The 17,487-nt window shown below is 43.6% G+C and overlaps 1 protein-coding gene across 1 annotated transcript in view; it reads right to left on the bottom strand.

The window, feature by feature from the left end:
• LOC147701850 (CD209 antigen-like protein C) overlaps positions 1–17,487 on the bottom strand; it is a 124,185-nt gene that overhangs the window by 80,857 nt on the left and 25,841 nt on the right. Inside the window, exon 3 of the mRNA XM_086930483.1 lies at positions 735–806. Within this exon, the coding sequence (XP_086786609.1) occupies positions 735–806 (72 nt within the window). The remainder of the gene's footprint in view (positions 1–734; positions 807–17,487) is intronic.

Below are 17,487 nucleotides of genomic sequence, written 5' to 3'. Positions count from 1 at the left end.
GTCACAATCACATCACACCATACCTGAAGGAGCTACACTGGATCCCAATGCAGAAATGAGCACAATTCAAACTTCTCACCCACACTTTTAAGGCACTACGTAACACTGGTCCAGCATACCTCAACAATCATATCTACATTCACAAACCTTCCAGACACCTTCTATGGACTGTCTCTTACATGTGCACATCCCACACATACAGAAAAACAGATCCAGTGGGCTAACCTTCTTCTCCATCGCTCCTAAAGTGTGGAACAACCTGCCACTACACATAACAGCCTCCTCCTCACTTCTTGAATACCGCCCGAAGCTGAAGAACTGACTTTTTGAGTAGTCCCATTAGGCCCTGGGTTTGATACGACTCACACCTCCTCAGCGCAAGTATTCCCTCTAATGTCGTGAGTGCAGAAGCTGCACTGGTTACTGGCAGCAGGATTTGTGCTGTACAAGGTGTCAAGAAAATAGATATTCAGAATCAGGTGTATGTAAGATGAGTGTAAATCTGTATAGAAAGTTGGGGACTGTGAGTAACAAGGCAGGCATAAAATGTGGCAACAAGACAGTCAGGTTTTAGGAATTCACAGTATGTGACAATAGGAAAAGACAACAACTACTTTCTTAAAGTTTTGAGCAGAAAAGACAATGTGAGTTATGTGGCTGGGAAGTTGACAGAGCAGTCCTAACATATTATATAAACAAACAGTCAATTAGTTAGTAAATTACCAGTCAGTTACCATTTTGGATGCCAGTCTTGATACAAATATCCACATTTAACTCTTGCATTCCTGTGCGGTCCGACTTCTTGCCTACAGAGACAGAATATGTTCATGTACTTTATGAAGCAGATTGTGACAGCAAACATAATATCTGTAGGTTATATTCAAAAGACATCTGGTCTAACTTGAGGCTGTGTTGCAAAAAAAAGTGCCCAGAGGGCACAATGAGTGTCTAATCCTACTTTAGGTGCCCCTGAGGCACTTTGATATTAGTGAAGGGCCACAAATGCTGGTGCAACTCCTTCTATAATATGGAGTGTGCCAATCTACATTTTGATCCAGCACAATAATGAGTGGGTATTCCGCATTTGTATGGTGGTGGGGCCCCATGCAAATGAGGGTACACTTTTCCCTTACATCCATGTTATATTACAGATGCAAAGGAGCTATCGGGAGGCACAATAACTGTTTGCAACATAGAGGTAATGCACAGTGTTTTTGGAAGGGAAGTATAGGAGTCCTACGGAGACTGGTGGCATCTCTCTGCAGTTGGGTTCAGTTACTTAGAGCACCTGCCTGCATCAGGATCCCTGCCCCCACTTAAAATATGAGGACGGGCAAACTATTCCAGTCTGTAAATGGCACACTCACTTAAAGGTGTGCCACAGACCTGGGAACTGCCGCCTTTCTGTAAAACAAGGCCCAGGTGATGGGTTATACGTTGGTGCATAACAGTGGCACAGGCTTAGAAAAATGCATTTGTTCAAAAATTAAAACTAGAGATTTTTAACATATGTATTTTGACAAGAAAATATATTTTTTTGCAGTTTTTATAACAAAATGTAAGTTACAAATATAATTCAATTCATGACATAGTAAATTGATTTGTGAGAATAGCATTCAGGGCCAGATGTACGACCATTGGAATTTATGACTCGCAAATTGCGGCAAATTGTGATTCGCAATTCGTGAGTGGCAAAATCCAATGTACAACAGTGTCCCAGACACTGTTTGCGATTCCCAATGGTGTCACAAATTGCATGCCTCATGAATATTAATGAGGCTGTCACAATTTGCGACCCCTTTGGGAATGACTGGCACTCCCAGGGATGGTGGCCTGTTGGGGTCAGCAGACCACCATGCCTGGGACTGCTTTGTCAATAAAGCAGTTTTTTTTTTAATGCAGCCAGTTTTCCTTAAAGGAAAACGGGATGCATTTCAAAAAATAAATATGAAACATTTCAGTTTAATTTTTAAGGTTTTTGGGATCACTGCCTGCTCTTAAAAAAATATTTGAGCATCCATTCCTAAAGTGGAAAGGGTCCCCTGGGCACCCCTTTCGTTTGAGAGTGGATTACCACCCTTCTGAGGAGGGTAGTAAACTGCGAGTGTTTCGCGACCGCAAGAGTGGTTGCAAAGCATTCATACATAGGTTTTGGAGTCGCTATTAGGAGGGGACACCCTTGGCACGCCCCTTCCTTATAGCGAGTCGCTAACCCTATTTTGCGAGTTACTAATTGATTAGCGACTCACAAAATAGGGTTGATACATTGGGCTGATATATTTTGCTGTCGCAAAATGTTCTTTGCGACTTCAAAAAACGGTCGTACATCGGGCCCTCAGTCTCGTAGAAAAAGACACTGTTTGTAAATTAGACTCCTACAAGCGATGCTCCTGATTTAGAGAGTAGAAAATTGGAGCTTTGTAGAGTTTTTGATTTGGCCTTCTCATATTAATTAACTCTCAAAAAGGCCGCTTGGATAAAAATATGTGACTCATTAACTGCATTGTAAACAAATCATGTGCTGACTGTGGGACATCTGATTGTAAAGCTAATGGGGACACAGTAGGGTTTCAGTTTCTTACCCCTTGGTAACGTGGCTCAGGCAGCAAGGCTTTCTTCATAGAAATGCATGTGGTACAAAAGTAACACCAAAGGAACCATAAAGTAATAAAAGACTTAATTTGCACAGTTGTTGATAGAAGTCTGTGCAATGATGCTGGGGGATGCAAGGGTCATGATGTATGAACTTCCATTGTTTTGTTAGAGTTATCACCACCTCATCCACCACTTTAAGAGCTTCCTTCAGGAATGTGTAGGTAACCTATAGGTTTGAATCCCAGAGAGTGAACTTACAAGTTCATCCCGTTGATTTCTGTACAATACATGTTGCTGAATAGTTCATAGGTAATACCTGGTATTTATCTATACTCTACCTTAAAATGCATTATTGTCCAAGGATTAATTAGAGGAACGGCGGTGAATGTGCACAGAACCTGAACTCCACTATGATCATCTGAAGATAAGATGCATCTGAACAGAGGGACCAATGATTACATGAGCAGAGTGCCTTTCAATTAATTGGACATGCAGGCTGGACTCTCCTGTGGTCCCTTAGAGGTGTTGTCTTTGGCAAGAGACATGTTAGGGAGTGAAGTAGCACAGATCCTATACTGCACTTTGGTCATTCAGAAAGGCGACAGCTCTCAACCAACAGGTCAGTGAATGGATGGTGCAGATCCTGTCTCTACTCTGATCCCTTAGAGACTGGGGAGCTCTGAACAGAGAGGCCAGGGATTGAGTGAACGTAGATACAGGAGGTTGACCTTTCATTTCTTTGAGCTTTGACCACCTCAACAGAGGTCAATGATTTCAACTAATTGATCACAGTCTCATTCTTCAGAGGGGTCCTAACATATTATATAAACAGTCAATTAGTTGGTAAATTAGTTTAAAGAGAACCCAAGGATTTAACAGACAGTGTGAAGAGCCTGCACTCCATGCTGATCCCTCAGTGGAGAGGCTAAGGATTGAATGGGCACAGCGACTGGAAGCCCTTATGATTTCTCAGAATGGTTCCTCCCAGGCAAGTAAGTAGGCTTACATCTTGCGCTCCAGTTGTGAAACATTCAACAGATGACCCGTTTCACTGAAGAGAACTAAAATGACATATAAACTGCTTTCTTGAGATGTTCCGCTCCTAATGAGTTTTAAATATCTTGCGTGATTGTGAGAGGTGTGTTCCAACGTGCAGAGCTTCAGCCCACGCAGCCGCCATCTTGTCCCGACAGTCAGTGCTTGAAATGGAAATAAAAATACAGGTGCTCACAATCCCTAACTGCAACTAAAAATACAGGTACTCTCTCATTGAAGGTACTTTATACTCGTTGAGAAGTTCAAATGCTCTTCGATTTTATAGAAATGAATTCAAGATACTTAGTACTTACTTACCCATGTAAAACACTCCCCACATTTATTTAACCAACACGTCAACGCCGCACCCTTAATTGGTCTTATCAAGCACCCTGGGGCAGTTTTTTTTGGCAATATGCCTAAAGAGTTACATCACTATTGTGAAACCGTCAAAACTGTAAAAAAAAGGTTGGGTTTGCAGATCACAAGAGAAGCGCCTGCAAATTCCTGAAAACAGCCGATTACAACACATCTTGCCACTGCGTGTTGTGCAATCAGTGTGTCTCGTGCTAGCACATAGAACCGAGGCACGATGCATCGAACCGCTTCCTGTGGCTGTGATCACATCCCATGGTGGGCAGCGTGAGTGAGGGGGTTGTGAAAGTAGCTGCGTAGTAAAGTTGAGCCGGGAACCCCCCACCCCAGCAGCTTAAGCGGTGGCTGACAAGGACCGGTGGGCTGGTGAACTGGGTTCTAGTTAAACACCATCTCGTTTTTATGCTCCTCCTCTGTGTACAGGCCTGCAGACATAATCCTTGTAAAGAAGAGTGCCAGGAAATAGGATGAGGGCCATGGGCTGGCATGCACACTGCAGGAAACAATAATATAAGAATTAAAATTGGGAAAGGCACAGAGAGAGGGAAATATAGAAAAAAGCATTGTCAAGGCCAATCGATCTGGTATCTGCCAACAGCCTTTTGGCGCGGATGTATGACGTTACAACGCATACTTTTACTCCGCATACCATTACAACGCGGTATTCACAACGCATACCATTACAACGCATAGCGCTTTGGGGTGCTGGATAGTGGTAAGTATAATTTACTATTCTAACTCCAGTCCCCGTGGACCCTAGGGAAGGTGTTGGATAGTAAATTAAACTTACCTCTTATCCTAGAGCGCCCCCCAGCGCAATGCGTTGTAATGGTATGCGTTGTAATGCCTGCGTTGTAGTGGTAGTGCGTTGTAAAAAATGCGTTGTAACAGGTGCATACCTTTTGGCGCTGTCATGCTTTGGCATGGTTTATATAAAACTCTATTGTTGGGGAAGCTGTGGCGCCCTTATCATGCAGAAAAAAGCTTAAAAAACAAAAATGTTTTGGTCTCAAAAAGTACACCTCGAAGGGAACTGCTTTGTGTGTTGATGTGTTCTTGTGAAAGTAAAGAAGCCAACACTCATAGTGAAGTAAGTAAATGGCTGAAGTGTGCTGACCCACTGTCCCAAGAACAATGTGAATGGCACACTAACAGACTGTGGCAAAGTGGATTATAATTGGGGTGGATGATAATCTTCCTCAACTAATAATGTCACTATTCTTGAAAGAGATTTCTGAGAAAGGTTTCGGTAATTTAAACCTGAGCTCTGCCCTTGGTAGAGCCTCTGCCCTTAGTAGATATGGCATACACCAGGCAGGCTTAACTTAAGAAAATGTGTAAGGCAATTAAGTGTATCAAAACAGTTAAAAACTAGAAAATAAAACTCAATAAAACCTTACTCCAATTTATAAAAATGTAGAATATTTTAATGTTCAAAAAGAGACTAAAATAACATAAAGCTAATAGGGGTACCTGAGAAATGAATTTTAAAAGGTTGAATTAAATTTTGGAGCTAAAAAAGCACAAAGCGTTAATCATGGGTAACTTGTTGTGCTAGACCAGTATAAGGTCAAACATAAAGGCCAACTGCGAAGTAGCGCAGGTCGAACCATGTGAAAGAGTTACATTCAGACTTAGAAATTTTTCCAGGGCCATGGTGGTCCCTGATGAGTTGTTGGTGTAGCCAGCTGGAAGCTGGAGCCGAGTTAAAGTTCAACTACAGCGGTTTGACGAGGCTGGAAAGCTCCATGTTAATGAAGTCCAGCATTCATGCCCAGGAATGCCTCGACTTCGATCGGCTTCGACTCGGTGTTGCTCTCAGTGATGCCCTCTTTGTTCGGACTTAGAATCTTTTCTGGAAGTCATGTCTCTTTTAGTGGTGCGGCCCAGCAGGTTGAATCCTAGCAGCAATAATGCCATACTTATCTAAGACCCTAGTACCTTAGGGACACTATCCAGGATTGAGGACTCACCCCAATAAAAGCCACAAGAAGGATCCATGGGAGATCCAGTTAGAACTGGTCAGTTGGGCTCTTTAGGAAAGAGGTGTTCCTGCAGCTTTTGTGTACTTGCAGCTTAACAGGAGATCAGCCAACTGGCTAGGGCTGTACTGGCTACTGGGCTTTCCTTAATTAACAATGCAAAAGAAATGTTAAAAAAAAGTATGATTTAAAACTATCTGTTTTGCATTGTTTATTTAGAAGCGCTGGCAGATCCCCAGCAACAAAATGAGCCCCTTCGCAGTGAAACTTGACCCCACACTGCCACCCCAGCAAAAAACGCCCAGTAGCCAGTCCGGCCCTGCAACTGACCCTTGAAGTCCACATATCAGTCCTGGATACAAGTAAGTGCAGGTTTAGCCCCCAGAGGTCTCCTCACATGTCACAACAACATATGCAGTCCTTCTGTCTTCAGCACATCGAGAGGTCTTCTGAAGCGGATACTGGGGGTGCCACATTTATGCCCAAAACTAGCCTTTGGGTGGGGGGAAACTGTTGGCCACTCTATAGCCAATAGGTTAAAAGTTCCTAGGGTTGACCCTACCAACTTTTGCAAATCCTCCTGTGTGTTGTACTATAAACTATCCCACAGTTCCCCTCTCTACCTAAAGCCAAAATGGCAGAACCTTTCTTCCCCTGTGCACAGCTTCTTGTGCCCACCCACAGATGTTTCTATGATAATGGACATACCCTAGCTTGTGGGCACTTCAAACCAGTTCTTGCGTGGCTCCCCATCTCACTGATTTTGGAGGCAGGCTGGTTATGAAGACAAAAGGAAGGCAGCCTTAGGTGCGAGCCACATCGGCCAGTAGCAGGGTAGGCTATCTTTGAAGCTCAGGGAAGGAATGGACACAACCAGGCCAGGCCATCCTGTCCATGTAAAAATCCTCCCCCCACAATCAAGCTCTCTGCCCACTGGCTGGGAGTAATACACATCCCACCACAGGAGGCAGGTGGCACTGAACACTAGCAGAAAGACATTTTATATTAGGCAGGAAAATTGCATCTTCCTAAAAGTGCCATTTTTAAAATAAGAATGTAAAATCCAACTTAACAACTAAGTTGGATTTTTAGGTTTCTATTTAAATGAGTTCTTGAACACATTTTCTAGCTACTTCCAAACAGAGGTTAAGCATTATATGGTGTTATGATTTGACACAGTGCCTTCCTAGGGGAGAGCCAGCTTGCCACCCGGCAAACGACTTTGGGGGGGTTTCAATGCCAGAACATATAAAACCTAAGTGCATGTCCTTCTTTTTTAATGTCCATGCACCCTGCCCATAGGGGAGACTTAGAAGTAATAAACAGGAATGTTTAGGCCTGACAAGAAGCTTATTTTGCTAGGACAAAATTAAATGGCAATTTAAAACTACACCACAGGCTGTGGAGGCAGGCCTGAGACATGTTTTGCCAGCACTTTAGTGCATGTAAATTAAATATGCCAAATAGGTGTAGGCAAATAGTGCCATGTTTTAGGGCAAGAGTACAAGAACTTTAGCACCTGAGAATGTCAAGTCTAACAGCTCTTCAGTAAAGACGCTGAATATTTACCTTCAGCACTTTTTTTGAAGTTCTCCTCCTGTGCTCATTGCATGTTATATAATTAGAAACATATATGTTTGTGGGTCCGAGTCGCAAGAAAATGCATACATTGACGTCTGGATATTTACAGCCTTGCATGGCAGTACATTCAAGAATTTATGGAATTATCAAAGGTTTCATAGGTTTACTCTGCATACATTTGGCAGTGGCAGGTTTCGAATCGCACCCCTAGAAATTTGTGAATTCCATTTGCGTATGTGTATATTTGTTCACACAAAAATCAGCCAAGCAGATGCAAACAAACTTGCTAACTTTTAAACTTGGACTTTGCGCAGAGACTTAATATGTGTCCCAGTGGTGAATCCCACAAACTCACAGGGCAATCCAACGTACAGAAATATCGTTGTGTTTACTGCTGTACATTCAAAAAGTGATGATGCACACATAAAAAGGCTGTTTATGTGTGTAAGCTAAACCTAAGCACACATACACCAATGATCTTTGTTATAGGTGTGTGCATCGTTTCTTACTGAAAGGTGGGTTTTGGTGAAGACCCAGAAATGCAACCAGCAATAGAAAATTACATATCACTGATGACATAATTGATACTAAACACTTTGGGGCAGAATTATAAGTCCCTTGCAGAGGCGCAACTAGAGCCAAATTTCGGGGGAGGCTAAGAAAACATTTCGGGGGGGGGGCTGAATCTTTAAGCAACATGCGGAGTGGAGCTGCAGGGGCTCTTAGAAGGTGTGAAACAACAGCAAGACCTCATTAACATGCAAATGGTCTTTTAAAGTCCTGTGAAGTGCTCGGGTGCGACTGTGTGTGTGCCCGGGAAGCTGTCTCATCCCGGACTGCCACAGGACGGTGGGGGACAAAGCCCTTTGAGTCCAATGGGTGAGTGTGCCTGGTCCCTTGTGCCACCAGTGGTTCACTTTTCGGGACTCATCGGCGGCGCATTTCACTGCTCCACATGTACAAGGACAGGAAAGGCTACCATGCGTGACTTTTCCTGTCCTTGTAAATCCCTTTACATGTAACACTTTGTGTTGAAAGGGGCGTTCCATGGGTGTTGCTGTGGGTGTTCCAATGCAACACCCATGAAACCTGACACATTTCCAGGTTTACGAGGAATCGTAAATCTGGAAATGTGTTAGAATTCGACGCCATCCTAGGGGTGGCGTAGCTAGGCGCAACGAGGAGAAATGTTTAATTTCTCCTCGTTTTTAGGTCTCTCTAGAGCCAGTGCATGCGCTGACCTGGTGAGACATTTGGTAAGCAGGTTTATAAAGTGCTACCAAAGGAGGCCACCAGCTTGCTATTACGCGCACAAGCACACGCGCCTCGCTCCACCTCTCCAATGTTGTTACTGATCTCTTTCACTTTCAACTTTCGCACATGCGCACACAACACCCATTCGCGCCCACCAGCATGTTATTTTATTCAGTGGTGGGTCAGTGGTAGCGGGGTGATCCCTATGAAAGCCAGAGGAACGCCGAAGGCCAGGTGCCCGCTGCAGTCGGACAGCAGGCTCGGAACGAGCCCCTGTGAGCTCATGGTTCCGTGAACAGCTGACGCCCTGGCCGTCTTTGATGACATGCACTGGGTCGTCGCGCAGTCAGTGTTTTCCATTCTGTGACTTGAATCCTGTTCCCCGAGCAGCAGTTACAGCTCTAACCGAAGAGCGGTCTGTACTCCACACCACACACATCCGCCTCAGCTCCCACACGCCTGAGTGGAAACCGTGGTCTTTTATTTGGAGATGTGCAGATGGCCCGGTGAACTGCGGCTTGGTGGTGATAAGATCCCTTTCCTTCTTCTATTGACTTGTCTGTCCGGCTCCCCCAGACTGCATGCTTGAGCCAGGGTCACTTCTGCTGCGCCTGGCTCCCCGGGTCAGAAGGCAGTGTTTCTCACCGAGCGCCGCTCTTTCCCCTTCTGACTGCTCTAGATTACAGATTATACAGGATTTGTTCCAAGGACAGGTCGGCGCGAGGGACTGTGAGCCAAAGACCAGCAGCCCGGGACGCCTTTTATTTTCTGTTTCTGAATGATTTTCTGTTCTTCCGGATTTAGGTGTTCATTCTTTAACCCTACTTGATTCCAGGTTTTATTTCCTCATCCAGTTTGCAAAACTTGATGTAGGATATTTTCCTACGGGATATAGAGCTGTGCATTGCTTTAGTTTGCTGTCATACAATTATGTCATTAGCGTACCTGTTAGATTGGAGAGATTGAAAAATATCGTTGTCTTCCTTTCTGCAGTCCCTCCTGTTTTAGACAAGCATTGAGCAGTACTCACCAATGCCAAACCAATCATTACCATGCAAGTGAGTAAGTGATGATGAGGCATGAGTGTAGCTTGTGTTTGACAGATCTTTCATCAGTCAACCTCAACCTTCTCACCTATGGTTCTTTTTTAGTTCTGTTTGACTCGTTCACTTGAGGATGATGCTGGTGTGTCACAGTGGGAGAGGAGGATGGGTTACATTATGCTATGCCACCCCCGCTTTCTAGGGTACTCCACAGCTTCAGAAAGAGGTATTTACAGTTTTTTAAGCTTTCTAACTGAATGCAAACGTGCCGCCTTTAATGATAAAGAGGTAGCTTACATGGCCCGTTAACTGAATGGCGGCAAACACTATGTTTTCTCTTTGTCTTGAGTACTTTTTGTTTTTAATCGCTAGAAACAGGTGCTCTGGCACATTGCAAAAACAGAAGTGCCAAAAGAGGTCATATCACGTTTTGCTCCATGTCCCACAAAAAACATCTGACAAGCCTGGGATGAACTGAATGATTCTCTAATGGTCTTGCTACCATCAAGAGATAGAGTGGGTGCTTACCCCAATATATACTCTTGCCTCCTACAGTGAAGACATGGAGAGCATTTTCCTACAGTTGATTTTTGTCTCCTATTGGCAGTGCTTTAAATGGGCCGGTACTCTCCGGTACTGAGTAGCAGCACTTTTTTTATTTTGAGAGGGAGAGTACCGGCGCTTCTCAAGAATAATGCAATACTTTTAATTTGAGAGTACCGGCACTAATCAGAAACAAGCAGGTACTCTGGCACAGAGTACCTGCACTTATGTTTTTCCATTTCAAGCACTGCCTATTGGTGAAAGTTTGAGTGTTTATTTTTCTTCTTAAAGTATGTGCCAATCTTCTGTATATGAAGTTGTAGTTTTCTGCACAAAGGATGGGCGAGTTTCATGTAAATGAAGGTTGAAGTGAGTGTTTTGTTGTTCAAGGAATATTTCTTAAAGATAAAAATATACGCTAAAGTGACAGGGTCACCCAACACAGACACTATATCTATCCTATACATCAAGGTCAAACCCCAGACCTCCAGAATGGTCAGTTCAGGATACCCATCAGTCACCACACGGAACCGCCCTTCATCATTTGGGATTCCTTTTTTGACCAACACGGTAGAGTCCTTGCCCTTCACAGATGAGGACAAAGATGGCGAAAGCCCTCACCTGCTCAGACAGGCCCCAGTATGGTCTTGTTACTCTGTATTTAGAATATATAGATGAAACAGAGTGACTGATGTCGCAGTGCAAAAAAATGAGTGGAAAGAAAAGTGTGTTAAAATTGGATGAGGGAGCACTAAAGAGTTTTATTCTGGTGTCACTCACTCCTCCAACATTAAAAAAGGTCAATGACGGTTTTCTAAAATATCTGCCTAGGTGTAATACGAGGTCAACATGTTTCAGCAAATATTCTGGACAGATATGTCCTTGCTTTCTTCAGGACCTATATGACTGTTGCTACTGCAAAAAAAGTGTGAAAAACACAAATGGAACAAACAAATAAAGTATGATCACCTTGAGTATAGCGTGTATAAACTGACAACGTCTTCCCTATGCATACTGATCTAAATTGAGTCGTGTTGGTACTTGTGAAGGCACGAAATCGGTTATTTTACTGTACCGTCATTCCATTTCAATTTATTTGATTTGCAGATCGATACCCCGTCTTACTATTACTTCACAGAGGTTTTGTTTTTAGAGGCTCTGAACCTCTTTCGAAGTTTCGTTTAACTAAGGCTGTACTAGCATCGCCAGTAGTTACGGGGGGGATCGTATTTCCTATACCAGCTCTGTGTCAACCGGGGCTGTTGTGATTTCCCGGCCTGACGAGCAAGAGCCTATTACAAGTGGGCTGAGGGCTATTCAATCAGGTGCGCTGTCTAACACCCATGTGATTATTCCCGCCAATGGTGTGCCGGGTTATACACTAGGGAAGCTCCCAGTCCCGGTACCTCCTCAGTCGGCTTGGACGCCGGCAGAGAAGTACCGACGGACAGGTGAGCATTCCCCTTTGTTTACCAGTTACTCTATCTTGGGCACATTTAGACCCGTTTACAGCTTTTTTTCATCTTCAACTCATACGCTATCTCGAGCGCTGCGTTTTTTCATGTCACAGCTAACGCTTAGCGCCGGTGGTTCTTACGGGCAGGGTCAAGTCTGGCCTCTGTCTGCTTTGAGCATGGTTTACTTTACACATGTGGGTCATGTTTTCTAGCACGGTTTAGTGGGTTTTTACTCACTACTCCTTGTGACTTTCTGTTCTTACACGGAATACACATACAACTTGGCTAGTTATCACGTGGGTTATTTCTTGTCACTAAGCGTGTGAATCCCTTTGAAAGGCAGGGAGCTTGTTCTCATATTTGTGTTTACTTGCCCCCTATTTATAGCGGTGCTTCACTCATCTCCTGAGCCGCAGCCAGGTGGGGTGAGGTCTCATCCTCTTACAAAACTGGTAAGATGTATGTTTTTTCCCTATTTGGAATATAAATATATATCCAGTAAGGAGACAATAATACACTACTTTAGCGAGTGTTTGGTGTATTCTTGAAAGACACACAATGTTATTGTTCATGTTCATTGACATTCATTCTCTATATATACGCGGTGATGGCTCACCCAAATTTTCATTTAATATTCCTCTCTTGTGCTTCTAGTGACACACACAGCTTTTGAGGCAAGACACGATGTGGACGCCTAGAAAACTCAGGTGATATCTAAGCTTGTCTTCTATTGATTTCCTAAATTTATCACGGAATCATACTTTATTTGTTTGTTCCATTTGTGTTTTTCACACTTTTTTTGCAGTAGCAACTGTCATATAGGTCCTGAAGAAAGCAAGGACATTTCTGTCCAGAAGATATGCTGAAACATGTTGACCTCGTATTACACCTAGGCAGTTATTTTAGAAAACTGTCATTGACCTTTTTTAATGTTGGAGGAGTGAGTGACACCAGAAGAAAACTCTTTAGTGCTCCCTCATCCAATTTTAACACACTTTTCTTTCCACTCATTTTTTTGCTCTGCGACATCAGTCACTCTGTTTCATCTATATATTCTAAACACAGAGTAACAAGACCATACTGAGGCCTGTCTGAGCAGGTGAGGGCTTTCACCATCTTTGTCCTCATCTGTGAAGGGCAGGGACTCTACTGTGTTGGTCAAAAAAGGAATCCCAAATGATGAAGGGCTTTTCCGTGTGGTGACTGATGGGTATCCTCAACTGACCATTCTGGAGGTCTGGGGTTTGACCTTGATGTATAGGATAGATATAGTGTCTGTGTTGGGTGTCCTTGTCACTTTAGCGTATATTTTTATGTTTAGACCCTTTGATACTTGTGTGTAGGAAAATGTCAGTAGGGAACGTGTCAAAGCCTGGTCTCTAAAATTCCCTTGGGCCCCAATTTGATCGTTTTGTTATTTCCCACTGAAACAGAACCACAAGGAAAAGTAAACAACATCCTTTGATGTCAGCAACTTTAACAAGCAAACTAACAACATGGGGACATTGAAAGTAACATTAAGGCCAGTAGACTACTAAAGATGATTTCTTGTAGTTGTTCCTTTTGAGAAACACACATGTACAGGTGTATGCTGCATGGAAATCTACCTGCATTTCCCCATGTTCGCTCATTTATTCCCCTGTTGCTCTCATAGTGTACATATGACATACCTACCAACCGTCTACCATTTCTGATTTCCATAACCTCTTGCAATTTTCTATTTGCCTATCCCATCCATAACATGTTCAATTCATCTTACTATTCTACCTCATGCCTCATCTTTTTCCACCTAAACCTCTGTCCACCTTCCTCTTCTTCCTGTCTTCATAGCCCTCCACCCCCCAACTCCTTAACGCCCTGACTAATTCTAATAATATAGAATCACGTGAAGTTTGTTCCTTAAACAATAACTTCACTACAGACCCAAAAAGTAAATAGAAAACATTACAATTTATGACGCCAATAGCTTTAACTTTTTCAAATGCCTGACCTTTACTTTGAAAACACAAAACACTGACTTACATCTGTTCTTGTGTTTATGAAATGCGAACACCTGACAGAAACTACCATGCAGCAGCACCCACTTGCACATGGCTCCTCTCTGTATGCAAAAGACGCCAGTGATAATCCCCATTTGAGCTGTTTTGCTGTTTGAGTGGTGCCTGAACCCTGTATCAAGGGGGCTTCTGTCTATTACATTTCTGTATTCATAGCTTGACTGACATAGCTCAACATTCTGTCACAACAGCTTGCAAGACCGGTCACTGCTATATCATCCTCAACTGGAAATACAATGCATTCAATGGTATGCATTGCAGTGTTACCAGGGCAGAGGCCTTTGACTGAAACACGGCACCCGCCTGCAATAAAATCTGTGCGCCTCAGAGCCATCAGGGATGACTTGATAAGTGGCGCGCGCTGCGTGCACTGTGCCTCGCACTCACCAGATTTCTTTTTAGGCAACCTCCTTGATCCTGCCAGCACATTTACCGGCCCCTGCCCTCACAGTACTCCGGAATAAATGAAGACTGCCTGGAAATGCGGCATTTAAAGATCGCCGCACTTCCAGGCCATCTTCATTTACATGCATCTGCAGAGGTATTCGCGCCCCCCTGGGAACCCATCCGTGGCCCCCTCCCTTCCCCCCGGGGCACGTCCCACAGTTTGAAGACCTTTGTTCTAAAGTAAAGAACTAAAGACTTCAAGACTGTCAAAGAACTTCAAGGGGCTCTCCAGTGAATGATGCATCTCAAAACCCTAGCTGACATCAAACAAAGCAATGTTCTTCAATCCCTATTCTAAGTGATTCTCAATGATTCAGGACTGGACTCTTTTTTTCTACACTGGATTGCCCTTTCGTTGCTAACCTCTCATACAGCTCCGCCATCTTCAGCTATCCCTCTGTTCATTAGTTTAAAAAACCTGAAAGAGGAACTATGATCTGGAATGGAAACATTTGAAAAATCATAAAATCATAACCTGGACTACCTAAGGGCACTGCACTGACCTCCTATTGACAGACTGTATACTATACAACTGCAGCATAACAGTACAGTAACCTATGAACTTTATCTGGATCCAGGGAAACATGCTGTTGGGGTTAGCATCTAATATCAGTCTGCCTGCACTAGTCTGCTCAGCTGATTTTTATTAGGCTTATAATTAGTGCCTCGGCTCAGTTTTGCGGTAAATTTACAAAGGTTGACCTCACAGGACTACTACTGATGTCAATAAAAGCGAAGAGGGCCTTATGTAAAACTATTTACTGGAAACCTGCAGCGTTGACCAGGCGACTCTGCATAGCAAATGTAATGTCTATAATTATGCAAAATGCAGATTCTCCTTGCTTGTCACTTAGGGGCTGATTTAGAATTTGCCAGATGGGGTACTCCATTGCAAACGTCTGCCAAACTCTTGTCCTGCCTAATTTTGAGATGGACAAATGGTAAGCTTTCCGTTGACGGTGTCCCCATTGGCTCCTTTGACGGAAAGCTTACTTTGACAGAATAGAGGCCAGCTGAGTAAAGCCATCACACCGCCCACTCTGCAGAAGACAGTGTGTTATGTTTTTTTCTGTCCATTACTGCTAGTATAAGGTTGGTGGTGAGAGACAGAAACAAGCATTGGCATAGCCAAAAGGTCTCGCCTTTGGGACCTTATAAGTGTTTAGCCATGCAACATTTGATGTTGTTGCACCGAGGATATTGTGCGGCATAACTAAATACTTATGAGGTCCCAAAAGCGAGTCCAATTGGCTATGCCAATGCTTGTTCCCCTTTCAATGCGTGCTGCATTCTACAGCATGCATTGACAGAGAAAAAATGCCTGTAGTGATTGTTTTTGTGCTGGAAGGTGCCGCTTCCTGCACAACAACAATCTCCCCATGACTCGGGCATCCTTGCACCATGGTGCAAGGGTGCATGCACCGGCACATGGCAGCTGTTTGTGCGCCGGTGCAGGGGAGAGCACAGGAATGCAACATACTATTGTAAATATGTCGCATTTCTGTGCTATTTGAACCTTTCTCAGTCCTGATCAAAATGTTTCTTACATTTTGCGGTTAGTAGATAAGACAGCTTAGACCATCTCTGCACCCGCAGGTCTCAGCTTGCTATCTGCCTAGATGGCATTCTTTTCATAGCTTAATGCCCTATCTTACTTTGCAAAAAGCTTAATTATATTGCAAATCTTCTTAATTGCCTAGGCTTCCATTTAATCGACAAAACCCTGCCTGAACTCCTGCTCAAATACAAGAGTTCCTTAGTTTGTCAAGGACACCAGACTCGGTGGCCGCCAGTCAAAGTGGTACAGAGAAGAGCGTCTAATTTGAATATCTTTCATTAAGAAAGACCACATAGTCTGTCACAAGATAAATGTTCCAATAGCTGAAAGAAACCGACTCTAATAGCATTGGTGAGTATTCTTAATACTGCCAATGCTCTGATTTATTGGGTAAAGGTTAATCCATCAAATAAGCTAACATGCTCACGTGATGGTGTCCAAATTCCTAGAATATTTTATACCATAACAGTCCCATTAATTGGCCATTGTAACTATGCCGGTCTTCAGAGCAATTGATTCCCATGTCCAACATTTTTAAATCATGATAAACCCAATAAGTAAAGTAAGTAAGTAAATGTTTTTTTGTACAGTTCAGTAAAACCATTACAAATGTATGTCACAAAACACATTTTCGTGGTAACAGTTTAAATCAAGATAAAAATCAGGGTTTGAAATACAGACAGACATAAAGCATAGCCCCCTAAAACCATCCTGAATAAAAAATATTAAACTGGTAATTTAAAGGCATGATATTAGTTGCTGAACAAACATAATTGACCTCATTGGTTGCATACTTTGCAGCAAAGTGATTCCGACCAGGGAAGGACAGGTGCAGGGGTGTGCCGTGGAAAGTGTCAAGTGCAGGGATGATTCGATGGCCAAGAGCATAGAAAACCTGCTAGGGATCCTTAACCACTCTTCTTTTTTAGTTGTGCATATATATTGGATGAAACTCACACATTCTTTTGTGACGCTTAGAATATTAGAGGGAGTTGTGTAGTATGCGGTCTAGCTCCCCCTAGTCACATGACCCAAGCGAGGTATCACGATGGGGGCATGACGCGGGGGCGTGAGCAGAGCGGCGATTACGAGAGACTGCTGAGTAGACCGACTCTCCCGTTGATAATTATAACTTAAATAAAGTTATTTTTAATGAGCCCCATAGTTCTTGTTCTCTGTTCCGTGGGGCATTACATCCAACCCCACAGTGGCGAGGCTGCTAGGGTAACGGCCCAACGGCGGACAGGTATGGGAGAGGCTGAGTGCTACTGTCGCGCTCTACAGTGTACCCGCTCATAGCGGCTCCTCCCTGCTGAGAGGCTGCAGCGCTCCTTCCAGTGCGGTGCCCTGCTCGGCGCTTCAATCTCAGCACGCATCTCGGTGCACAGTGGACACCACGTGACCCACGCCACACTCATACTGCAAGCCTGTAGTGAATGAGCCACTTTAGTGGTCTGATGTCCTGTGATGACCCTCAATCACCATTGTGTACTGGCTTTAGTGTGCTATGTTACCTTAGCCTTCATGTAGGATGGTCTTGCATATGCCTATTTCTCTTCT

The sequence above is a fragment of the Lissotriton vulgaris genome, chromosome 7 (assembly GCF_964263255.1).
Source record: "Lissotriton vulgaris chromosome 7, aLisVul1.2, whole genome shotgun sequence".
In the NCBI taxonomy this organism is placed as follows: domain Eukaryota; kingdom Metazoa; phylum Chordata; class Amphibia; order Caudata; family Salamandridae; genus Lissotriton; species Lissotriton vulgaris.
Note: the sequence above shows the minus strand (reverse complement) of the source record. Positions and strands in the feature narration are given on the sequence as shown.